General features: G+C 37.0%; 1 protein-coding gene across 1 annotated transcript in view; it reads right to left on the bottom strand.

Moving 5' to 3' along the window:
• The window catches only part of LOC110109850 (serine/threonine-protein kinase STY13), a 31,181-nt gene extending 7,028 nt beyond the window's left edge, over positions 1-24,153 (bottom strand). Inside the window, exons 1-2 of the mRNA XM_020841055.2 lie at positions 23,913-24,153; positions 22,755-23,826 (exon numbers count right to left, since the gene is read on the bottom strand). Coding sequence (XP_020696714.1) covers positions 22,755-23,674 — 920 coding nt within the window. The 5' untranslated portion in view covers positions 23,675-23,826; positions 23,913-24,153. The remainder of the gene's footprint in view (positions 1-22,754; positions 23,827-23,912) is intronic.
• Positions 24,154-26,755: the final 2,602 nt, after the last annotated feature.

The raw sequence follows: 26,755 nt of genomic DNA, 5'->3' as shown, positions 1-26,755 counted from the left end.
ATTTGTCACCAAAGCTTTATGCTAACATCTATTCCATTGAACATCTCTAATAAAAAAAAATATTTGCAAGACTTGTGTTCCACTCCAATAAAGTCTCCCTCCTGGAAACATTATCAATATAATACTAACAACAGCCTAAAAATTAACCCAATTAATTCACAAATATATGCAATTTCCCTCCTCAAAGATAATTCCATTAATCCTTTTAACCCATTTTGTTATCTGCAAGAGATTCTAAGAAAACCTTGATCTGCAACAAGTTCAGCCATCATACAGTCTGATGTTGGTTACTGTCCTCTTAACTTAATTATTTTATCCTCAAGTCACTAGATTCAGGTTGAAAAGTTGGATTTTTTAAACCACCTAATTTATAAAAGATTACAGGAAATTTAACCTGTACTATTAAAAGTCGCCTATACTTAAACTATATGCAAGAGCTATTTGTTGTAGGCTAGTGATCAAGACAAAAGTTCATGGGCCTAGTAACGAGTTGGCAGACAGGAGACCATAGAATCCAACAAAGTCAGGTATTATTGTTAAGTATAGAATTTGAGATGGAACAAAAATGCTGGTTAGGTTGTTGATAAGAAATACTTGAGTTCGCAAGTAACCCTAATGGGAAATACTTGAGTTCGCAAACAAACCTAACAATAATTGGTAAAAACAACGAGAAAAATGCAAGAACTTCGGTGAAAACAATCCAGAACAGTAAATTGTATTACATAAATCAAATCAAAGCAAGCACAAAGCAAAGATACAATTGATCCTCGATTCGAGAGGAGGATCGTTCCCTCTCAATATCTAGACGATGAATCTAGAGTCCAAGAAATCAAAGAAAACTCTAAGAGAAACAATAATCAAGCATAACCCTAACCCTAGCCTCTCATGCCTATTTAGTGCAATAATTTCTAATTCAAAAACTCCCTCCCAAGTAATAGCCACCCCCTCCTTGCTATAATTAGGTTAATTCAATTTGTGGGCCCCCTTTGTTTGGGTGGCAACCATACATGAAGCGGTATGATTCCGCCTCCTATAGAACCGAACCAGCTCAACAAGGGCCGGTTGGGCCGGTTCCACCTGAACCGGCCTAACATTACCGTCCTCCCAAAGAATCACCTTGTCCTCAAGGTGAAAAGAGGGAAACTGATACTTTACCCTCTCACAAGGCTCCCATATCGCCTCATAATATGGAAGATCCTTCCACTTGATCAACACCAGTTTTTCCCTTCCCACCTCCTGGTGCACCCCCTTATAGCTCAAAGGGTTCTAACATTACCTCCAAATCCTCGGTTAATGTTGTTTATAATTCAGAACTTGCTGCATGATCTCCAATGACTCTCCTCAGCTGGGATACATGGAACACAGGATGTGTGGTCGCCATTGGTGGTAGTTTCAGCTGATATGCCACTACTCCAATCAATGGCGACAGTTTCAGCTGATATGCCACTGCTCCAATCTTTTCATGTACCTCATAAGGTCCAAAGTACATTGGGGCAAGTTTCTCATTTCTCCTGTTGGCGACGATCTTTTGCATGTATGGTCGAAGCTTTAAGAACACCTCCCCTACTTCGAACTGAATGTCCTTTTTATGCCCATATGCTTGTTTTTTCATAATATGTTGATCTCTCAACAGATGTCTTTTCAACTCTTCCAACACTCTGTCCTTTTCCTCCAAATACTCCACTGAAGAAACTGGAGTGATGCTATGCCCAAAGTGCACAAGGTGAGGTGGATCCTTTCTATACAACACCTTGAAGGGTGTCATCTGAGAAGCCGAATGATAAGAGGAATTGTACCAATACTCCGCCCATGTTATCCACTTGGCGCATAACTCTTGGGTGTCTCCGACACAAAATATCTAAGGTAGGTCTCCAAGCTCCTGTTGACTACTTCTGTTTGGTCATTTGTCTGTGGGTGATAGGCGATGCTCCTTATCAATATTGTCCCCTGTAGTCTGAACAACTCCCTCCAAAAGTGGCTGAGGAACATCTTATCTCTGTCAGATACTATAGCCTCTGGTACTCCATGCAAACTGACCACCTCTCTGATGAACGTTGATGCCACTGTCACTGTGATATATGGATGGAGAATGAAATGGGCATACTTGATCAAGTGGTCTACCACCACTAAAATCACTGTGAACCATTCTGATTGGGGAAGCCCTTTTATGAAATCCATGAAGATCTCCTCTCATACTCGACCTGGTAAAGCCAACGACTGTAGTAATCCTCCTGGAGACATGGTCAAATACTTGTTTCTCTAGCATACCTCGCATTTGGCTACCATCTCCTTCACATCCTTATGCATCCCCTTCCAGTACAGCTCTGAAGATAGCCTTCAGTATATCTTTTGCACCCCTGAGTGATCCCCAACAGCACTCCCATGGAACTCCTGGAGTAAGTGTGGAATGTGGACTGATGTCTGGGGCATCAAAAACCTCTATTGATACAGCAATCTGTCCCCCTCTAATGAGTATCCCGAATGGCTACTCTCTTCCCTCAATAAATCGACCTTGATCTTTCCCAATTTCTCATCCTTGACACTCTCCTCCTTGATAGCCTCCCAATTTAACATCAAAGAAATTGATACTGTCATCGCATGCAACTCCCCAATGCACCTGGACAAAGCATCTGCCACCTTATTCTCCACTCTGGGCCTATATTGAATTTCAAAATCATACCCCAGCAATTTGTACAGCCACCTCTGATGCTCCTTTGTCACCATCCTTTGTTCCAATAAATACTTCAGGCTCCACTAGTCTGTTTTGACAATGAAATACCTACCTAGCAGGTAAGACTGCCAATTCTGGATGGCAAGACGATGACCATCAACTCCCGTTCATATACTGATTTCATTTTGATTCTAGCTATCAACACCTGGCCGTAATAGGCAATTAGTCGGCGACTCTGCATGAGTATTGCTCCCAGTCCATACTCTGAAGCATCTGTCTCTACTACGAAGACCTAAAAGAAGTCTGGTAAGGCTAAGACTGACACAGAAGTCATATCTCTCTTCAGCCACTCAAAGGCTATTGTGGCCTCTTCGCCCCATAGGAAGCCATCCTTCTTCAGCTATTCGGTCAGTGGCCATGCTATCGTGCTATACCCTTTCACGAATCTCCTATAGTACCCCGCTAGTCCTAAGAAACCTCACAACTCCTTCAAATTCTTTGGTAATGGCCATCTCAACATAGCCTCAATCTTTGACCGATCGACTGCCAGCCCCTCCTTAGCCATAATATGACCCAAATACTCCACACTCGTCTGGGCAAAGCAGCACTTCTTCAGGTTGGCCCTCAACTGATGCTCCTGTAATAGCTCTAACACCCTCCTCAAATGCTCCCAAAGCTCCTCCTATGTCTTGTTTTAAACTTGGATATCATCAAAAAACAACAAGACAAATCGCCAAAGATAAGGTTTGAAGACCTTATTCATAAGTGATTGGAATGTGGCTGGAGCGTTAGTGAGGCCAAAGAGCATCACTAGGAACTCATAATGCCCCTCATAAGTTCTGAAGGCAATTTTTGGCACATCTTCATTCTTCATTCTGATATGATGATATCCTAATTTTAGATCTATCTTAGTGAACAACACCGCCCCACTAAATTCATCCAATAGTTCATCAATCACTGGTATAGGAAACTTGTCTGGCATAGTTTCCTTATTAATCACCCTGTAGTCAACACAAAACCTCTAGCTATCAATTTTTTTTCTTCACTAGTAACACAGGGCAAGAAAAATGACTGACACTGGGTCTGATAGTAACAGCCTCCAGTATCTCTTTGATCAACTTCTCAATCTCATCGTTTTGAAATTGAGGATATCAGTAGGGCCTGACGTTGATGGGTGACACACCCTCTTTTAGAGTGATAACGTGCTTCTGCTCTCTCGGTGGTGGCAATCCTTGAGGCGGCTGAAACACCTCCTAGAATTGCTGTATCAACAATTATATGGAGAGGGGTATCTCACCTCCCTCCTCTAATCTAACTCCCTCTAACCTGTGCAGCTCCACCAAATAGCCTTCCCCCACCTCTTTGATATTCCTTACCATGGTTTTGAGAGACACTATGGATTTGGATAACCCTGCATCTCCCATAATCATTACCTTCCTTCCATCCACCATCAACTCCATCGTGAGGGCTCCCTAATTGAACTTGGTGTCCCCCAAGGTCTGTAGCTGTTTCATCCACAAGATGACGTTTGTACTCCCTAGCTCTAGTGAGTGAAAGTTCTCTCTCACCTGAATGCACTAGATGGTCAACACCACTCCTCTATAGATCTCCTGGCTCTATAGATCTCCTGGCCTTTCTCCACCTTCCGTCTCCATCATCACCCCATAACTGGTGTCCACCAAATTCACTCCCAGTTGTTCGACGACCTGAGTGGAAAGGAAATTGTGGGTAGCCACAATCTCAATCAGAACCACCACCTATTTGCCCTCAATTTCTCCCTTCACCTTCATTGTATAATTCATAGTGAATCCTACCATAGTGTTCAAGGAAACCTCCACCAGATTTAGATGCAGTTTCTTCTCCTCTTCCTTCTTTAACTCCCCTTTGCCTCCCTCCTCAATTTCCTTATCATCACAGACAGTTAGAAACTGGAGAGTTTGATCCCTACACCTATGCCCTCTTCTCTTGCATCTCCTTCTCTGCCAGCCTCTTAAAATTGCTCCCATTTTCACCTCCTATTGTCTACTCCCTAGGGGACTCACGAACCCATCCTGCTATAGGAGCCTTGGGTGCTAAGTAAGTAGTCGTCATCCGATATGTGCATCCTGAACTGCTGGGCCTAGCTCCCCTCTCTAAATTCTTTTAATTTTCTACCAGCTGGGCTAACTTCATGGCCTCTCCCAAGTCACAAGGTATCATGACTTTCACCACTATTCTGATTTCTGGCTTGAGCCCCTTCATGAAATTCCCCTCCAAATCAAATTATGATAATCACTCCATCGGATTGGCTAAGTGCTCAAATTGATCTTGGTAGTCTGCCACTGATCCATTTTGCACTAGTGCGAAAAAACTGCTCATAGAAGTTTCCTCCCCCGTCAGATTGGAAACCTTCTAATAAACAGTCTTTGAACGCTCTCCAGCTCTGTATAGGCCTCATCTGGTCCCTCCATTGGTACAATGACAATGGCTTTCCTTCCAAACGTAGGTCCGCTGCTGCCTTTTTTTTCTCATCCGTCAACCCATTGACGGCAAAATACCTTTCCATATTGTAGATCCATTCATAAGCATCATCTCCTTCAAAAATTGACATCTTCAGCTTCCTTACCATCAGATCTTTCTCGTTTCCCCGTATTCCTCCATAGTTTTTCCTTTTCCAAGTGCTTTTCTCTCTCCATGTCTCCCGGCCTTCCCTTACATATTCATCTTCAAACCCCCCCCCCCCAATCACTTTCTTCCCTCTTCTCTCCAAAATCAGCACCCCTCCTATAATTGACCACTTTTTTCTCCCAATCAACCCCCCTTACTCTATGTTCCCTATTCCCACGTCTCTCTACATATCTCCCCCCTTTCTCCACCATGATTTATCCATCGCTTTCCCTTCTACGAAAATCAAAATTCGTAGTTCTTCCCATCGGTCCCTTTGCCTTCGATGCTATCGTTTGAATTAGATTGTCCAAGATCTTCCTCATTATTAGATGAAGAACGGAGAATGTTTTCCATTGACGACATCTTTTCTTCCACGGATGAAACCGAGAGTCAATTTTCCATCGTGGCTTTTATTTGGCTCATTTCCCCTTCAAATCGTTCTTCCAAAACATCAACTTTCTTAGCCGCCATAAGAAATTCTGGATATTAGATCCAAAATTCAGTAAGATCCCTCCTTCCAATCAGAAATTCACCTCTTAATTTTTAGAAAAATCAGCCGACAATGATCCAGAAATTACTCTGATACCAATTTGATAGGAAATACTTGAGTTCACAAGTAACACTAATGGGAAATACTTGAGTTCGCAAGCAAACCTAACAATAATTGGTAAACATAGCGAGAAAAATGGAAGAACTGTGAAAACAATCCAAAATAGTAGATTGTGTTATAGGAATCAAATCAAAGTAAGTACCAAACAAAGATACAATTGATCCTCAATTCAAGAGGAGGATCATTCTCTCCTAATATCTAAACGATGAATCAAGAGCCCAAGACACCAAAGAGAACTCCAAGAGAAACAATAATCATGTATATAACCCTAACCCTAGCCTCTCATGCCTATTTGGTGCAATAATTTCTAATTCAAAAATTCCCTCCCAAGGATTAGCCGCCGTCCTCCTTGCTATAATTAGGTTAATTCAATTTGTGGGCCCCCTTGTTTAGGCAGAAACCATACAGAAGGCAGTATGATTCCGCCTTCTATAGAACCAAACTGGCCCAGCAAGGGCTGGTTGGGCCGGTTCCACCTGAACCGGCCTAACAGTTGTCAGGGGCAGATGTCTAAGATTCACATTATTTATAATGCAACATATTTCAATCACCTGAGGAATACTTGTACGCTAGAATGCGATCCAACACCATATTTTTTGTTTAGTTAGCAGAAGGAAAATTAGAAGCAAGCAAAAGAAAAAGTGAGATCACCAAAAATTTATCTAAAACCAAAGGAAAGGAATTCTACATATTGCAATGCATCAGGTGCCAAAAAAGACAGGATCGAAAAATAGGAGAGGAAGACCTATGGAAGAGAGGATTTAGATTATATGAGATAGAATGAATCTTTAGTTTATCATCCAACTGAAAGTACAAGTACTGGATATCCTATTAGAGGGAAACGAATTACAGGATCAGATGAATTAAATTAAACTTAAATAAAAACCTTTCTACTTATATAAAATTTGAAATTCAAACTGAATATTATTAAAAAAAAAAAAAACTTATTCCAATTTCAAACTATAATAAATCTTAAAACCTAAAAAAGTGAAAATAAGTCTATACCAAGTTTCCTATGCTACTTAGATCTACTTGGCACAAGGAGCAAACAACAATTGACAATGTTCACAGTAAAATACACAAGAATTAAAATTTAAATTACAAAATTATGGGTGTGGTTCACCATTAAAATAGATGACTAGTAAAAATAGGTGTTGCACTGCAATGAATATGGAAGAGAATAAGATAAATAATCTAGAAGAAAAAAATAAAAAAGGTCACAATGCGTAATGTTGATGAAAGAAGAGAGTGTAGATAGAGCGAGGTGAAAAACAAGAAGTAATAAAAAGGGATGATCGATGGAAATGACATGAAGCATTTTTTTCTGGAAGTATCAAAAAGTTACTGTTGAGAAAGTTCAAAGTAAGATTTTTTTTTTTACTACTTTATTTCCCTTCCCTTCTTTTAAATAGCATAAAAAGTTAAATTGGCCTTTCAAAATTTAATAAAAATTAAAGAATAAGCTTTCATGCTTAAAAATGCATGTGAAGCATACGCTTAATTCCACAAATATTTTAATTGTCACACATTAGATTAATTTGGGAGTGCATTACTTTAAAATACACTTTTTTATGCTTTAAATCATATTTTTTCAACACTTATCACCATAATGAATGTATTATCTTCTCAAGCCTCCGTCTCATAATAGCCTACCTAAACTCTAAAACTTCAAGTCAAAACCATGCAAAAAATCTCCCCAAGTGTTACAAACATATCCTTTCAGTTCGTCTCTTTCACTGCAAGCATGTTGTTCAACTATCACCATGTAGAGACCGACTCAGTCTTTTCATACTAAAAATCCTCCAACTCCTTTCCAAATTTGAAATCCTAACTAATCATTAAAAAAATCACATATAAGCCCCTTTTTTAGCTAACTCTTCCTAAAATTATTTAATAACAATTTCCATAAAATTCTCTCAGAATAAATGATTATTTAAATTAATTTAAAATTCTTTTTTTCATATCTAAAAACAAATAGAAGCCATAACTATCACATTTCAAATCATCCATAAACCTAATTTAACTATTTCATTCATACTTTACCTATCTGTAATACTTTCAATTCCTCCAAAATCCTGATAAAATGATCATAAATATGATCCCACCTTTTTCTCTCTCTTATCCAAACCTTAACCTTTTTTCTCTCTCCAAGAAAATGAAAGCTCTTTCTCCACTAAAAATCCCCAGATCAACTACAAATAAAAATAAATAAAACCCTAAATCCAAACAAAAATAAAACTAAAGCCATTAAAATCTAAGCCCTAAATTCTAATCCTAGCAATGGGCCACAACGAAAAAAAAAAAAATGGTACAAGTATCCTTGCCATTTACCCAACAATTATAAGTTAGAGAGAATTGTTCAAAGATCATATAATTTGATTAAAAAATCTTATAGAATAAAGATCACTCTTTTAAAAATGTTTTGTTGTTCCAAAAAAATTGGTAGTTAGAAGCTTTTAATGAATAGGTTACATATAATGATGTTTATCCCTTTCATCTCCTCCTAATGGGAAGTAGCCCATTCATCTTTTTTTTTTCTTATAGATGAGTTTTATTTGTTTATTTTTTCTCAAGATGTGTTCCCAATGAGATGAATTCCACTAGTTTGACACTCAACAGAAGACCATTGAGTTATTCGAAAAAAATTCAAACTCTTTCAAGGTAAAGTTCTATGCACCCCAAAGGATTGATATAAGAAAAACATGAATTGTGTCATGTCTTGATATTTTAGTTGAATTATTATTATATATTTGTTATTATTTTATTATTCTGTATATTAATTATCACGGGTAATATAATAAAATTTTAAATTTAAGACAAGTTTGATTATTGATCATATTTTGAATAATCTTTTATTATATATGTCCAAGGGTCATGTAAAAGCTATGTTGCACCGATACACCTATTTATGAAGGCGTGCTGTATCCGATACACCGATACACGGATACGCCTCCGATACTCCACCGATATGTTTCGGATACGCCAAAGCCGTATCCAATTAAAATACTATTTAATTTCAAAAGGACAGGCGTATCTGATACGCGTGTCCGTTGAAAAAAAAAAAGAAATAAAAAAAGACGTGTCGTATTTACTTCCGCGGTTGCGAGCAAGATTCTCTTATTTCTGAGATGGATTTGAGTCTCTTGATGATATGAAAATATTAAAAATTATTAATCTTTCACTTGATGAGCCTAAATTAGAAGCTATGATATTTATTGAAGATGATCTGGAAGTTCAAAGACAAACTAATGAAGAAGATAATTATATCATTCCTTCTATTGAATAGTTGAAACTTCTTGTGATAGATAATTTATGTTTATGCTTTTGTTGTTGTACTAGACATTTAATACTTTCTTATATTTTGATATTATAAGCTACAATGCTACAAATGATGTTGTTGCCATTTTTTTGTAATTTCAAATATTATGTTTTGATTGCTTTCTTAATTTTTATGTATGATTTATAAATTATAATGCATTGCCGCGCCGTACCCGTATCCTGTATTTTTAAGAATTGACGTGTCCCGTATCCGTATCGTATCGTATCCGTGTCGCCGTATCCGTATCGGTGCAACATAGTGTAATAGTTGCTATGATTAATTGAATGAAAATTATGCTTAGCTAGTTAGCTTGCTTCCCCCTTCTCTTAAGCTAAGTGCTTGATTCTTCTTCTTCCCTCTTCCTACTTCCTCAACTTATTTAAGGCTTTAGCAAAACTTCCACTATCCCACTCTTCAGCACCTCATCACAACTTGCCATTCCTTATTCTACATTTGTCAGCTATATCAAATGAGGACATCACCGCTTGCAAGAACCAACCACACCTTCTCTCTCTCTCTCTCTCTCTCTCTCTCTCTCTCTCTCTCTCTCTCTCTCTCTCTCTCTCTCTCAATCCTAGGCAGTCTACATCCTTTTCTCTCTAAAATACATTTTCCCTTTCTAACTTATCCAACAAAGAACTCCATGTAAAAATGGAAACTTAGGAGAAATAAAGAAGTAGCGAGGAGGAAATCAATGAAAAAGGAAGAAGAAAACAAATCCGAGGAAAATTAAAACAATGAGATCAAAAGTCTTCAATTTCTACAAATCTACAAAGGCATTTCTTTGGGCTCTTTGGGCTCTTATTATATGAGTTTCTCCTTATTTTATCATCTCAAGTCAACCATCTTATTTATTTTTACTAGAGTTGCAAACGAATCGAGCATTCGACATTTAGACGAGCTACTCGTGGCTCGACTCGATTAAAATGCATTCATGATCTTTTAATTAAATAAGAAACAAGCTTGATTATTTTTTAAAATATTTAATGCTTAAATAAATAAGTTTGAACAATTATACATTTGACTCATTTATGTTCACGAACAACATCATTTAAAGCTCATGATCAAGCTCAACATCAATCTCGATAAGAAGCTCATTAAAAACTTGATTAATATTTGATTATATTAATAAACATACCTAATATAAATATTTTATATAAACTATAATTTAAAGATACAATAAATATTAATAATTAAATTTTAAAATTAATTAAATATTATAATATATATTAATTAAAACAAATTATAAATATATATTAAATTAATATTATATAATTTAATTATAATTATTTTTATTTTATAATATTATTTAGTTATATGCAATGTTTAAAATTACGTATTCGGGTATTGAGGCATTTTTCGTTTGTGAGGCGAGGCGTAAGCCTCAAGGCGTTTTGAGGCGTAAGCCTCAAAATCAAAAGATTGCGTAAACATAAAATGATAAATTTTTTATATACTAATGAGTGAATAATATAAAACACAAAAAAACATAAAATATGAAGTGAAATCAAAATATCCCAATAATAAGACAACATGAAATATAGTTCAACTCAAAATTCTATCTTTTCCAAATCCCAGTATTCTTGTCATTAACATATAATTCCAATTTCCAAAAATAAATAGCAATGACATATCACATAAGAACTCATAAGTCATCAGCACTGTCATCACTAAGGGGTTCTTCATTTGAATTATCATTATGATGAATTGCTCTCTCCCCTTCCTCCTCTCCTATAGAGTCCAATGTCCGGCATTTACTTCAAGATTTATGTACGTTTTAATATATATAGCGTGAGGCGTAAGCCTTATGTCAGTGAGGCGAGGCGGGCCTCAACCAAGTTGAGGCGCAAGCCTCATAAAAAAAACTCGAGGCGTAAGCATCAAGGCGTTTTTTACTGGAATTGCGCAAAGGCGAGCCTCATATTGTGCAATTTTAAACCATGGTTATATGTAATAAAAATGATTCTTATTTTATAAATGTTCGTGTTTACTAGATTATTTGTTTAAAATGTTTATGAACAAATATGTTTATAAGAAAAATCATAGCTCGATTTTTCGTAAACGAGCTCAACCGATAGTTCGAAAACACAAGCTAGATATGTTCGTGAACGGACTCATTTGATAGACTGAAAACACTCATTAGATATGTTTGTGAACGGGCTTGTTTAATGGTTCGAAATCCTCACTAGATATATTCGTGAAGAGGGTTATTTGGCAACTTGGAAATGCTCGCAAGATATATTTGTGAACAGGTTTGTTTGGTAGTTCGAAAACAGTCACTAGATATGTTTGTGAATAGGCTTGATATAATTGTTTGTTAGTAGGCTTGATAAGACTCATTTGTTAAGCTAATGAAGATCTAGAGTAAAATTCGTTTTTAGCTCGATAATGCTAGTTTGTTTAAAGATTTATAAGCACGAAATGAACCGAAACGAACCAAACACAAATCAAACTTGAACAATCATTAAGTTAAACAAACCAAGCTTGAACGCAAACAGAAAAGTTCGAATCGAGATCGAACTGAATTTTAACAAGCTGATAATAAACGAACTCAAACATGAACAAACACCTATTGATTAGGCTCAGTTCGCTTGCAACCCTACATGTTACACAACACCCATACCGAAATCCCAATATACCATTTAAGGAATACTTCACATGCATAATCCTATAAGTATCATCATTTCTAAAATCAACAGTAACACCGTAACCTTAATTAACTCCTATTAATATTTTAAAGACCAAGGCTGCCCAAAACCAAGGTTTGAAAAGGAAGGATGACCATTCTCATCATCCACAATCATAGATCCATTGTTTAGGATCTCATAACAAACCATTACAAGAATCGGATTGCTGAATTAATGTTGATAATAGTAACAGGAGTACAAGGTTTGCTTAATGTTGGCTCTTAACAACTTGCTTTAGCCTTCTTCCAAAGATGTATGTTTTTCCATCTCTTTTGTGTGTTTATATTCTTGGTTAGTTTCACTTAATGAGGGACGGGCCTCTTTTTCTTTTTTCCTTGTTCTATCATCAAGGGATAGAAGATTATAAAATCATCAAAATTTTCTATGACGATGTACAATGAGACAACTTCACAATCAAACCATTTGTCATTAAAACTTTTTATTAAGCGTACATATAAGCTAGACATGGAATTGAAGCTAATAACATTCCATACTATAATGAGTATCCTTGAATATGAACATCATGACAATTGGTGGTGCCATTATATATTATTATTAATTAAAAAATAAAAAAAAAAGAAAAAATATAAAAGATTAGCATTTCCTTAAACGTATTATATTAATAAATAACAAAAAATATAACATAAAAATATAGTTAATATTTTCTAACCTTATTTTGGGTGTTGGGGATGTCAAGCCCCAAAATCTAAATTAGAAAGAATTGTATATTTTTATAACAACAACCAGCCAGTACCCAGTCAAACACCCATACTCATTCACAGTGTTTGAATTAATAATATAATCATATTAAAATATCAAAATCACCATTATGTGCAATATGTACAAAAATACAATAACTATAAATTTAACTGGTAAAATTATGAAACTAACTAGTCAAAATATCCAGAATAATTAGTACTATGATATACAAAAAGTTGCGGGATAAAAGTTCATTACAACCAAAGAAAATACAATAAAATCAATTTGGAAAAAATCAAATGGTCGAAAGAAAAATCATTGAAAATAGAAATGGGATAAAAGTCACATGCTGCGATCTAAAAAATTTTCTTAAAAGCGGAGGAACGAACTGATGGTTAGAAACCCAATTTCCTCTTTCTTCCTTTCCTTCTCCTCTCCTCCTTTCCATTCTTACCCGAAAAAAACCAAAAACGAGAGAGGGTAGCTGAGTAGAGAGAAAAATATATATAAAAACTCATTTTAATATATGATGCCGCGACGCCCAAGTGACCCAACGCCACTACGCCATGTGCGATGCCAGAGTTATGGCACCAAGGCGCCACTATTTGAAGCTTCTCAGCGCCACTACGCCCGAAAGAATAGCACATCAACACTCCATGTAGCTTTCTAAAAAAAATCTAAAAATTTATATTATTCAAAATTAGGGTTGTTACAAGGAGTGTCCAATAGCTAATAAGAGCTTGAGACATTAATAATGGTTATATTCATTGGAGACATACCAAATAAATTATTGAACAAACAATCAATATGCATATCAATGTAAAACATTGAGCTAAGGGATAGAATGAATGAAAAATAAGAGGAATTGAATAATTTCCTACCCTGACAATTTTTGAAGGTAGTTGCTAAGATTTTTCATTATCGCAAAAATTTAGAATGCTTTTCAAAATATGAATGGAAGAGCGAAGAGCATGCCACATGTTTTCTTACATAAAAAAGATCATAGAAATTGCGAAATTATTAGGCCCAACCTGAACCGGTCCTAATTGGATCAGTTTGCTATAGGAGGCGGGCCTTAAAGGGGGCTGAAATAGGAAGGGAGGGCAGCACATGAGTGTGGCCCAAGCATTAATGCATGAATTGATGGGAGCTTGGATTTGGGATTCAACATTAAATATTTGTATTGTGCTTTAATTATGCTCCTTTTGGCTAGGATGAGGGTCATCTTGAATTTGAAAAGCAATTTGAAATCTAGGATTTGTGTTCTTGGTTTCTAGACTTGGCTAGAGATTTGGAGAGTTGTTTCTTCCTCTCGAATTGAAGAAACTTGTATCATTTGCTGTTTTCTTTCATCTATTAGTAGATTTCATCATTGCTTCTCTCAGTTTTCCCGGTTTTCCTAAGAAACTCTGCTGTTATTTGTTGTTTGACTGCTGTAAACAGCAATTTTCTTCACTGTTTTCCACCCAATGTTAGTAGGTTTACTTGCAAACTCAAGTATTACCTTTGGGATTACTTGCGAACTCAAGTACTTCCTATCAAATTGGTATCAGAGCATTGTCTTGGGACCATCGGTAGCTGAAATCCAAAAATTTCAGCAAGGAATTTTCATCCGCAAGAAGGTTCTTTTGTAAATCGTGGGAAGGAAATAGCCGGAAGGAAAGTTGAAGTATTTGAGGGAGAAATATGTCAATTAATGATCTATTTTGAGAAAAAAAAACCGTTGATTTTCATAATCAATTTGCTTCAATCCATGAAAAGATGGATGGAAGGTTCACCACCTTAGAAGACATGATGAAGAAGATGCTTGAAGGCAAACAAAATCCGATGACATCGGAAGCAGACCATCGGCGATAATGGGAGATGCAAAAATTCGAACCCATTTAGGGAGAAGGGGAATCCGGAAGTGGAGATCCTTGAGGGACATGATGGAATGCCTCTTCTAGAATCACTTTTTAGGAAGGAGATGAGTATGGGTATGAAAGGAGGGGTGCTAATTTTGTTGGGAGAATGGATGAATTTTATCGCCGGGGTGCTAAATATGAAAGGAGAAGAGGGAAATATGAGAAAAGGCTCGGGTATGATAGCCGGAGGGAAGATCGTGACCATTGGGGAAAACCTCCTCTTCGAGGAATGAGAGGTTATGGAGGGGTTAGGGGAAATGGGGGTGACCCGAGGGTAAGGAAACTGAAGATGCCCATCTTTGAAAGTGAGGATGCATATGGCTGGATCTACAAGGTGGAGCGGTACTTTGTAGTTAATGGGTTGACTGAGGAGGAGAAATTGACAGTAGCTGGATTGTGCTTGGAAGGAAAAGGGCTGGCATGGTATCAGTGGAGGGACATGAGGCGGCCCATCCGAAGTTCGAGAGAGTTCAAGGATTGCGTACTAGAACGTTTCTGAACCAGTAGGAGAGGGGACTTCTATGAGCAGTTCTTCGCCCTAACGCAAGAGGGGATCGTGGCAGAGTATCGTGATCGGTTTGAGGACCTAGCTAGTAGGCTAGATATGCTTTTTAAGACATTGTTAGAGGGGAACTTCATGAAGGGACTCAAACCAGATATTAGAGCAGCCGTAAGAGTAGTGTTGACTATTCAAGAAATCCATGTGAGGGAGGACTTTCTCCCATTAGAGTTGGAAAGCACGGATGTCATCCTGAGGATGAAGTGGCTATAAACCTTTGGGGATATCAAGGTCAATTGGGGAGCACTGCGGATAGAGCTGGTGGTAGGGGGAATGAGGATGGTGATTCAGGGCGACGCTAGACTGTCTAAAGCTGGGGTATGTCTCAAGTCTTTGATCAGAACCATACAGGAAGTGGGAGGAAGATTTTTAGTGAAATTGTAGTGCTTGGAAGGGGTCAAACATGAGGATGTGGAGGGTATTCTTCCTTCAATTCAGCCGCTCATACAAGATTTCAGTGAGGTCTTTTAATCTCCCCATGGCTTACCACCATAGAGAGAGCTGGAGCATGCCATTACCTTGAAGAAAGGGGTGTCACTGATTAGTGTTTGACTATAACGCTATCCCTTGATTAAGAAGGATGAGATTGAAAAGTTGATCCGTGAGATGTTGGATGCGGGAATCATCAGGCCAAGTGTGAGTCCTTTCTCTAGCTCAGTATTACTAATCAAGAAGAAGGATGGGAGTTGGAGATTTTGTGTGGATTATAGGGCTATGAACAAGGGAACAGTGCCGGATAAGTTCCCTATTCCTGTGATTGATGAGCTCTTAGATGAACTGCATGGAGCAGTGGTATTCTCCAAGTTGGATTTGAAGTCAGGTTACCATTAAATCAGAATGAAGGAGACAGATGTTCAGAAGACAGTCTTTAGGACACATGAGGGGCACTACAAGTTTCTAGTGATGCCATTTGGGCTAACTAACGCCTCTACTACTTTCCAGTCCTTAATGAACAGGATGTTCCGATCGTACCTTCGAAAGTTTGTTTTGGTTTTCTTTGATGACATACTGGTGTACAGTAAGACCGAAGAGGAGCATTTGAAGCACTTGAGGGTGGTTTTAGGAGTTCTACAGGAGCATCAGTTGAAGGACAACCTAATGAAGTGCAGCTTCACACAAGCTAGTGTGGAGTACTTGGGGCATGTGGTGTCGAAAGAGGGAGTGGCGGCCGATTAAACCAAAATTGAGGCAATGCAAAAGTGGCATTTGCCTAGGAACTTAAGAGACTTGAGAGGATTCCTAGGATTGACTGGTTACTACCGAAGATTTATGAGGGGATACAGTACTATAGCTTAGCCCTTGACTGAGCAACTAAAAAAGGATAGCTTCTTCTGGGGAGAGACAGTGACACAGGCTTTTGAGAGACTGAAGAATCTATGACTACAGTTCCAGATTTAGCTCTCCCAGGTTTCAGTTAGGTTTTGATGGTGGAGATCGATGCATCCGGATATGGGTTGGGGGCCATACTCATTCAGAATCACAGGCCTATAGCATACTACAATCAAGTACTATCTACCAGAGCTAGGCTGAAATCAGTATATGAGAGGGAACTGATGGTGATTGTGTTGGTTATTCTGAAGTGGCGCCCTTACCTGTTGGGTCGTCATTTCATTATCATGACAGATCAGAGGAGCTTGAAATACTTATTAGAGCAAAGGATGGTGACTGAGGAAGCATCAGAGGTGGTTGTCCAAATTGCTAGGCTATGATTTTGAGATCCAGTACAGGCTAGGTTAGAAAAATAAAGCAACTGATGATTTATCAAGATGTGCTGGGGGGTTCCAGGAGATGGCAATTTCAATACCACTTATGGTAGATTGGGGGGCTATCAAAGAAGAGAGTATGCAAGATGAGGAGTTGAGGAAGATTGAAAGATACGAGTAGTCATCCAGGGTACTTACTTGAGGTGGAGAGGCTCTTACATCAAGCGAGGTTTGTGATGACGCGAACTTCCATCCATATTCCCCACCTACTACAGGAGTTCCATGAGAGTGTAGTTGGAGGTCATTATGGGATACAAAAGACATACAAGAGTCTGGTTGTTGAGTTGTACTGGAAGGGGATGCATAAGGATATGGAAGAGATGGTGATAAAGTGTGAGGTGTGTCAAAGGAACAAGTACATGGCTATGGCTCCAGGAAGGTTACTCTAACCTTTAGCATTTCCAAATAGGGTATGTGAGGAAGTGTCCATGGATTTTATAGATGGACTAAAACGATCAGAGGGATTCACAATCATTATAGTGGTGGTGGACAGGCTGAGTAAGTATGCACATTTCATCCCCTTACGACACCTCAACACCACAGTGACAGTGGCAGCAACATTCATCAGGGAGGTGGTTAGACTACATAGGATTCCTGAATCTATTGTTTCTGATCGAGACAAGGTGTTTCTCAGCCAGTTTTGGAGGGAGTTGTTCAAGGTATAGGGAACAATTCTTAAGAGAAGCACTGCTTACCACCCGCAGATGGACGAACAAACGGAGGTTGTCAACAGAAGCCTGGGGACTTACTTGAGGTGCTTTGCTTCGGAAACACCATGGATGTGGACCAAATGGTTAGCCTGGGCCGAATATTGGTACAATATCTCGTACGACTCAGCATCTCAGATGACCCTTTCAAAGACCTATAGGAAGGGACCCCCCACATTTAGTACACTTTGGGAAAGGAGGCATACCAGTTTCATCAATAGAGCAATACTTGGAGAAAAGGGATAGGGTGTTGGAGGATTCGAAGAAACATTTATTGAGGGCACAACAAATCATGAAGAAGCAGGCAGATGCACACAGAAGAAACATTCAATTTGAAGTGGGAGAGAAGATGTTCTTAAAACTGCGGCCCTATAGACAGAGGATAGTGGCCAATAAAAGATATAAGAAATTATCCCCGAGGTACTTTGGCCCCTATGAGATATTAGACAAGATTGGAGCAGTGGCATACCATTTGAAATTACCCACATCCACCACCATACACCCAGTCTTCCATGTGTCATAGTTGAGGAGAGCTCTTAGGGAGCATGCAATTAGTGCAGATTTACCAACAACTCTGACAGAGGAATTGGAAGTGGTCCTTGAACCACTTGAGCTAAAAGGGGTGCGATCAGATAAAAAGGGGAACAAAGAAAAGCTTATTAAATGGAGGGACCTTCCTGACTTCGATGCTTGGGAACCATATAAGAGAGTGAAGCATTAATTTCTCTCATTTCACTTTGAGGACAAGGTGAGCCTTTGGATGGTGGGTAATGTTAGGGCCCAACCTGAACCGATCCTTATTGGACCAGTTTGCTACAGGAGGCTAAAATGGGAAGGGAGGGCAGCACATGGTTAAGGCCCAAGCAATAATACATGTATTGATGGGAGCTTGGGTTTGGAGAGGAAAATTCAAATGTGGAGGGTTGTTTAGGGATTCAACATTAAATATTTGTATTGTGCTTTAAGTATGCTCTTTTTGGGTAGGATGAGGGTCATCTTGAATTTGAAAAGCAATTTGAGATCTAGGTTTTGTATTTTTGGGCTCTAGGCTTGGCTAGAGATTTGGAAAGTTGTTTCTTCCTCTCGAATTAAAGAAACCTATTTCATTTGCTATTTTCTTTCATCTATTAGTGGATTTCCTTATTGTTTCTCTAAGTTTTCCCTGTTTTCCTAAGAAAATCTACTGTTATTTGTTGTTTGACTGCTGTAAACAGCAATTTTCTTCACTGTTTTCAACTCAATCTTGCTAGGTTTACTTGCGAACTCAAGTATTACCCTTGGGGTTACTTGCAAACTCAAGTACTTCCTCTCAGAAACCTTATACAAGTCTTAATAAATATATTTGTTGAAAATAGAAAATTATAAGTAAAATAATTTAAGCGGCATAGTCTAAGCAGATCTATACAAATAATCAACCAAGCAACTACCAAACATGACTATAAGCTCCATGGCATAGACCATATCTAAACAAATAACCAAAACAATGGGTGATTTAGGGGGGCCATGGGGGCACAGTTCCCCTCCCACCCAAAAAAAAAAACGTAAACCAGCAAATTAATTTTCATAGGCCCCAAACATCGTCCTATATTTATTTTCATCTTGTTCACATACGATTGCAGGGGTCTTTTCTATTAGTGTTAATGTCATGCCCTAATCGTTCAATCTCATCATCGCTGGTAGAGTGTTGAGCGAAGGATATTGAAGCCTCTTTTACAAAAATAAACAACGAAGAGTGCTGGTTGATATGGACGATGGCGAGTTTGACGACTTCACCAACTGAAATTTGAGTGCATAGCTTTATGAAAGGAGTTGTTAAACTAACTATAAAATCCAATGAGACTGCAACCTTCGTTGTCGCAATCAGCATCAACTCCATCCTCATCGTCTGCCAATTAGTCAGGTTCCAAGCAATCAAATATCTTCTATGAATAATAGGCGCTATAAATTATATATTTTTTTATTATCTTATATTTAATATTTAAATAAATAATAAAAATTCAATAAAATATTTTTTTTTAAATTGACAATACCAATCCCAAACATGGACGAGAAAACCTTAGTATTTAAAAACATTAATTAAGGCTCTGACTAGAAAAAATGTATGACTCTGCCAATAACCAAAACCCTAGCTGAACCTAATTATGTGATTTTACCAAAGACAACAAAAGTCATTTATGTACTGTTAATGATAAATATCCATAATCCCATCTCTCCACAAAGAATTGAGGCGCAATCATGCTATGGTTCTTTAAATCTAAAATGTGGTGGTTTGGGATGCGTGGATCTAAGCTCGATAATATACATAATGGCGCTACTAGTACAACACAAGTACGTAAACCCTAAATTGCAAGGACAAATTTTATAAATTAGCAGTATATTAAAAATAAAGAGCAGTATATTAAATTATTTTAGGACTATAAGTGTACTGAGGCAGAAATTTAAGGATAGGCAAACGTGATTCAGTTTTCCGGTTTCTGAGAAACTGTGAAATGAAATTTTGGTTTTGTAGAAACCTAAAAAAGAAATTCCAGTTTCTACCTAAACCCAATTTATTTTTTTCTTTGGAAAATGGGTTTCAAAGAAACTAAAAACATAATTCCGATTTCAAAGAAACTAGAAAATGGATGTTCAGTTTCTGAAACTGAAAATTTTAATTAATTTTCTCACTTAATTATTTTTTTAAAATCAATTTTTAATTCAGTTTGTATGCCAACTGAATTTCAATTATTAAATTTTGTGCATTAAATTATGTGCAACTTTAATATCTTTAATAACCATTAAAAACCATTATATTATTAAATTATGTGCATCTTTATTTATTTATTTATTTTTAATTAATAATTAAATAGTGGAATGCATAATTATTTAATTATAGATTAATGTAAATTTTTTATGATTATTGATTAAAATTGACATCAACATATAATTAAATAATTAAGCACTCTCCAATTTAATAATTAATTTAAAAAAAAAAAGAGGCATAGAATTTAATAATATAAGTTATTAAAAATATTAAAGTTGAGCAAAATTTAATGCACCAAATTTATAAATTAAAATTTGGTTGGCATACAAACCGAATTAAGAAAAATGATTAAAAAAAAATAAGTTAGAAATCGGAATTGTATTTTCTAGATTCAGAAACAGGAATTCCATTTACCGGTTTCGTTGAAACTAGAATTATGTTTTCCAGTTTTTTTTAAGCCCATGTCCAAAAATAAATAAATAAATTGGGTTTAGGAAGAAACCAAAATTTCATTTTCCGGTTTCTAATAAACCGGAAAACAGAATCATGGTTTTGCTTATTCTTAAATTTTCTGCTTTTGTACGCTTATAATCCTAAAAAATTTAATATACTGCTCATTTATAAAATGTATCCAAATGGCAATAGAAACCAAAGGTATTATTATAGACTTATAGTGATCAATTCCCATCATGCACAAAGATGCACTACTGAATCACCAATTGATATAATCAAGATGTTGTGTGTTGTTTGGAATTCCTTAGGTGTTGTGTGTGCTATTTGGAATTTCCAAATAGTTTGTCTAGGCTGATTTTTGGTCTTTGTGTTCATTGCTTGCTGTGTTTTCCCCTTGGCAGCTATCCCTTCGGTTTCTGTGCCAATTGGCTACTATTTTGATGCTTTGTTTTCCCCTTAGTTGTTGTCCCTTCGATTCTTATTTGTTGCAGATTTTGAGGGCTTTCTAGTGGCAATTTGAGTAGTGCGTTAACTCCAAGCATTAATTATTTTTTCCTTTTTTTTTCTCCCCTATAAATGGGGTTGTTTTGTGACAGTTTCTGAGATATGTGATGATTTTTGTAATGTAAAACCAGCGGGTTTGTTCTAGCTTGCGAGCTAGCCTCCTTTCCCTTTCCCCTCTACTATTTCGTCTCGGTTTTCTACCTCCTTTTCTCTATCCACGGTTCCCGTTCAATCTATATCTTTCTTCTCTTAATTAATATAAGTTGTAAGGTGTTATGTTCTACTATTGTTATATTATATAAGTGTTTGTCTATGTTTATAGTAAGGAAGACTTTAAGTTTCAATCCTAATGTAATTTTTTTATTGCACCAATTTTTTATCAGAGCCCAAGTCATGTGAGTTTTCCTTTCTTTTAAAAATCAAAAACAAAATATAAATATTTCAATTAATCAAAAAGTCAAAGTTTCAAATCATGATGCAAAAGAGTCTCAAGATGAATTTGATCCTGCAAATTTTGAAAGTCGACCTTCTTTTTCATTTATTCCAGATGAAAAAATTCCAACAACTAAATGAGTTTCGCCATAATGATGTTCTACTGATCCACTTCAAAATGAGCTTTACAAAATACAAGAGAAAATGTATTTTTGTGCCGAATGATATAAAAATAGGAAGCTTCAACTTTTGTTCGAATTTGAGCAAGAAAAGGAAATCATTCGAAGAAAGTATGTGTTAATTCAGAAAATGGAAATGACACATCTTCAAAATTTTGAGATGATCTCATTAAAAGATTAGAATTCTCCACCAAGGGAGAATTGATGCAATTAGGTGTTGTGTGTGCTGTTTGGATTCCCTAGATGTTGTGTGTGCTGATTCAAATTTCCAAACAATGTCTGAACATCTCTAGACTGATTTTCGGTTTATGTGTTCATTGGTTGCTGTGTTTTCCCCTTGGTAATTGTTCCTTCGGTTTGGGCTACTGTCCCTTCAGTTTCTGTGCCCATTGGCTGCTATTCTGATGCTTTGTTTTTCCCTTGGTTGTTGTCCATTCGGTCCCTGTTTGTTACAGATTTTGAGAAGTTTCTAGTGGCTATATGCCTATATGTGTGGTGCTTTAACTCCATGCATTAATTATTTTTTCCTTTTTTTCTCCCTTATAAATGGGCTGTTTTGTGACAGTTTTTGAGATATGTGATGATTTTTGGAATTTAAAACCCGCGGGTTTGTTCTAGCTTGCGAGCTAGCCTCCTTTCCCCTTCCCCTCAACTATTTCGTCTCGATTTTCTACCTCTTCTTCTCTATTCACGGTTCCCACCCCATCTATACGTTTCTTCTCTTAATTAATATAAATTGTAAGGTGCTATGTTCTTGTATTGTTATATATATATATATATATATATATATAAAATCCCTTTCGCCAAAAAAAAAAACAAAGACCGTTATAAGATTGACAGTAAGAACTTAAGCAGGGAACAAAACATGATCTACTTACGGAGCCATCCACCTATAAGTCCCGGTCTCTGGTGTCATCCCTTCTGGGTGCACTTCAATCCTTGCCACTCCAAAGTCTGCAATTTTGATCGACCTATCAGCACAAATCAAAAGATTATCTGATTTCAAGTCCCGGTGGATACAGCCCAACCCATGAATATATGCCATTCCTCTGGCAACATCGAGTGCCTGTCTCACTGCAATATTCAGTGGAGCAGAACGGTTCTGCCTCCTACTAAGAAACTGTCTAACGGATCCACCCTTGGCATACTCGGTGACAATGCACCAAACCATTGGCTTTCTGCAAGCTCCTATGAACCTAACAATATTAGGATGCTTCAATGAAGCAAGCATCATCACCTCCTGCGCAAACTGCTGCTCCATGAACTGAGCTCTCTTGGGATCATTCTCAGGTCTCTCCAATAGCTTAATTGCTACATCTTCACCAATATAGGTTCCCCTGTACAGCTTTCCAAACGCTCCTTGGGCAAAGGGCTCGCCTATACTGAGCATCCTAAGATCAAGCGTCCACTCCTCATAATCGCAGAGGCCTTCGGTGGAAAAGCTCGGGTCAATCAGAGCCTGTGCTAGAGCATCACGGGTAAGGACATGGGTGACGCCACCAGAGCGGAAAACGCTGTGGCCTACGGAGTTACCAATGGTGCCAGCCGAGCCAGCAACTACCTGACGCGGACCGTTGAGGTGGAGGACTCCAGTGCGTGAATCATTAGACGCAACGCTGCTATTATCCAGCAACATCGCTACGGAACTACCGTAAGTCCCGGTCTGGATGCTATCCAGCGACATGCTTGTACCGTCGCCGAGCTTCGGGTAGTAACCCAGGTCGTAGTAGTTGGCCCCGCCCGTGGTACCGGAATTGCCAGCGGCCAATATTCCGGTGAATTTGGCGGCGTCCATCATCTTGCAGCCTTCCAGCTCACGTCGAAAGCCTAAAGTTTGATCTCAGAATTGAAGCGGCTGAACGATGCAAACCTCGGAATCAGCTCCCTCCACCTTGCACCTCCAAAATTCCAGCTGCATCAGCGACGAAATCCACAATGGAAAGGTTTGACCTTGCAAAACATGGAAAGAGTGAGCGGCACAATCGATATAAGCAGGAAAACGGATTGATCTGACAACAAAAAGCTCCTATTCTTACGATGCAGGACTCGTTTGACTACTCTCCTCAGCGATCTCGATTCAGGGATAGGAATCGGAATAATTGAGGCTTAGGGCTGAAGAAGTGAGAATCGTAAGCTGCTTTGGGAACAAGACCCTCCCTCGTTCTTGTGCGGCGAAGCAGGAGATTGACGGCCAGTGGGATCCGCATGCGTTTGTCTCTTCTTGGTTCGCTCTCCCTTTGCTTCTCTAATTGAATATTAGACAAGTTGCGAGGCAACGCACACTTGGCCACTACTGAGAGTGGAGGTAAAAAAAAACACCGGTTCGTTACTTAGGTTTTCCAGGTTTATGTCGGATAGCTTTTTAGCTGCTCTATTTTTCAGCTATTATTTTTTATAATTTTTTAAAAAATTATTATTAAAAGCTATTTTTATAATCAAATTAGTTAAGTCTTCATTTGTGGCATTTTTAATACTATTTTTTTTTTTAGAACACAACAACAATATTTTTGGCTGCTACTTTTCCTTTATTTAAAAAAAAATTTATACTAACAAGCTATTTTTTATAGCAAATTGAAAAAAAAAGTTCCTTTATAAAAGGTTGAAATCATCCTAAATGAATCTTACAACTTCATTTGGGATACGAAGGAGTGGAACCAAGATATGCCGAGGTTGGGACATTGCCTATCCTAAAATTAAATAAAATTACCTTTAGAATAAGAATAATTTGGTAATTTGTCCATCCTAAATTTCATGCCTCGCCTTTTTGCCATAACCGGCGGCGATCATGCGTCCAACAACTGTAAATCACAAGCAGCTCTCCCCTCCCGACTCCTTTTTTTGTGTGCAATTGTGAGCGGCTCTCCCCTCTTGGCTCCCTCTTCTTCATGCAATCATCCATCCGCGATCCAACAGTCTTCCTTGAGGATCGAAGCCACAAAGGGGAAAAATCAGTGTGCGAGAGATGATCTTTATGGTGAGATAAATCATCTTCTTTATCTTGCTCCTCTATCTCTCCTTTCTCTTCTTCTCTTACAAGTTTATTTTTTATTCACTTCAATGAAATCATTTATTATTTTTTAACATTGCCTTGCTGCTTTTTTGTCAAAATTTTCTAGGGAACTACGAGTTTAGAAAGCTTGCCATACACCAATTTTGTACATTTTCTTTCATTTTTTTTTAGTCAGGTTAGGAGATTCGAGCATGGATCAACGGAAGGATATATTATTCCATCAACCAAAAAGCCCCGTCATGATCCGCATATTATATAGTTTCTAAATCTCAGCTTTTATTTTGTAACTTGCCATGAATTTTCAGATTTCTATTCTGAGAATTCCGATTACTCCTCTTTGTCATTTCAATCTTATCTATCTGCTTCTATCAAGTAGAAATTTTACTTAGTCCAAGTTAAGTAAAATTTTAATTGTTGCAAGACCTTACAATTTTATTATTTCTCCAAATTGAACAATTTATGGACAAAAACACTTTAACAGAATTCTTTTGGATAATTATCTATATGTTTTAAAAATTTTCGTTTTATTCCTATGATTAGATAATATATTTTTTTTATTCCTCAGATTAGACAATATTTTTTAGAATGTTTCGTTTCATAGTGATTTTTATTTGTCACAAAAAATAATAATAAATAAATAAAAACAGTCCATATAATTTTAACTTTATTGTCTATCCATGTTGGGTTCGTGAAGAGAAAATAGTTAACATTCATTGAATTTTTGGTTTAGTCCCATATGAAGTGAATATAGCTAATATACATTTAAGTAATGTAGGAGATGAAATGAAATATGATTAATTGATATTTGTAGCTTGATTATGAATTTGCTGAAATTTTATGAGGTTCTTAAACTTTGTGTTATCCAATTCATTCCACTTAAATTCTATAAATGAGACTACAATACTGATAACTAATTGGCACAACATCTTCTTCTATTATATTCATCTTCTTCCTTCTCTGATCATTTCTTTCCAATGTGTAATGGTGAGATCAAGGCAAGAAGCACAATGGAGAATGCAAATACCTTCCAGTAGTAGGTCAGCTCATTTTGTTCTGAAAAAAAAAAAAGAGAGAAATTTTGGTGAACTAACATTCAATTATAAGGTTATGTAATGCAATACATGCAACCCAAATATCAATGATGGAGAAAATCACTATATTTTGTTGTATGATTTGATAGCTTGTTTTTCGTATGTATCCTTTAACAAATTTGATAGTGATTTTTTGAATTTTTTGTTATACCTATTTTCTAAGATTTATGATATGGATAGATATCTAACAAGGAAGGACACATTGAAGTTGATATTAACAATCTTCCTATAAATTCTAGGCTACAACCATCAATTTGGAGTTATGATGTTAATGAGAGGAATAAAATTTAGAGAGCATATTTGTTAAAGGGACCTCATCAACCCAAAAGTCATTATTTTTCCTAAATAATCATTAGAGATGTTGCATGCAAATTCAATTCAAAATGATTTCAAGACTATCCTGATTAATTAGAGTATAACATGTTGAAATACGCTGCATTTTGTCTTTACTGCTACATATTAAAACCCCAAGAGTAAATTATAACATGTCAAAGTGGCGGAGACTCGTTTTTTTATAACTAAAAAATTTTAAAATTTTTTTATCTATAATAATAAAAAAGGAGGAGACAGAAAAATAAAATTGGATTTTGAAGGTTGTAGAGCCGTTTTTATCCATCGGCCAAGATGGAAAAAAATTGTCTCGAGGTAGGTTATATTTTGCCTATTTCAGCTTTCAAAAATCTGATATTTTTGAAATTTTTCCAATCAAATTTGTTTTTTTTATTGTTACCGAAAAATATAGATAACTTTATTTTGATAAAACTTTCACCGTGTAATT

The sequence above is a fragment of the Dendrobium catenatum genome, unplaced genomic scaffold (assembly GCF_001605985.2).
Source record: "Dendrobium catenatum unplaced genomic scaffold, ASM160598v2 fragScaff_scaffold_315, whole genome shotgun sequence".
Taxonomy (NCBI): Eukaryota; Viridiplantae; Streptophyta; class Magnoliopsida; order Asparagales; family Orchidaceae; genus Dendrobium; species Dendrobium catenatum.
This window is presented reverse-complemented; position numbering and strand designations above follow the sequence as displayed.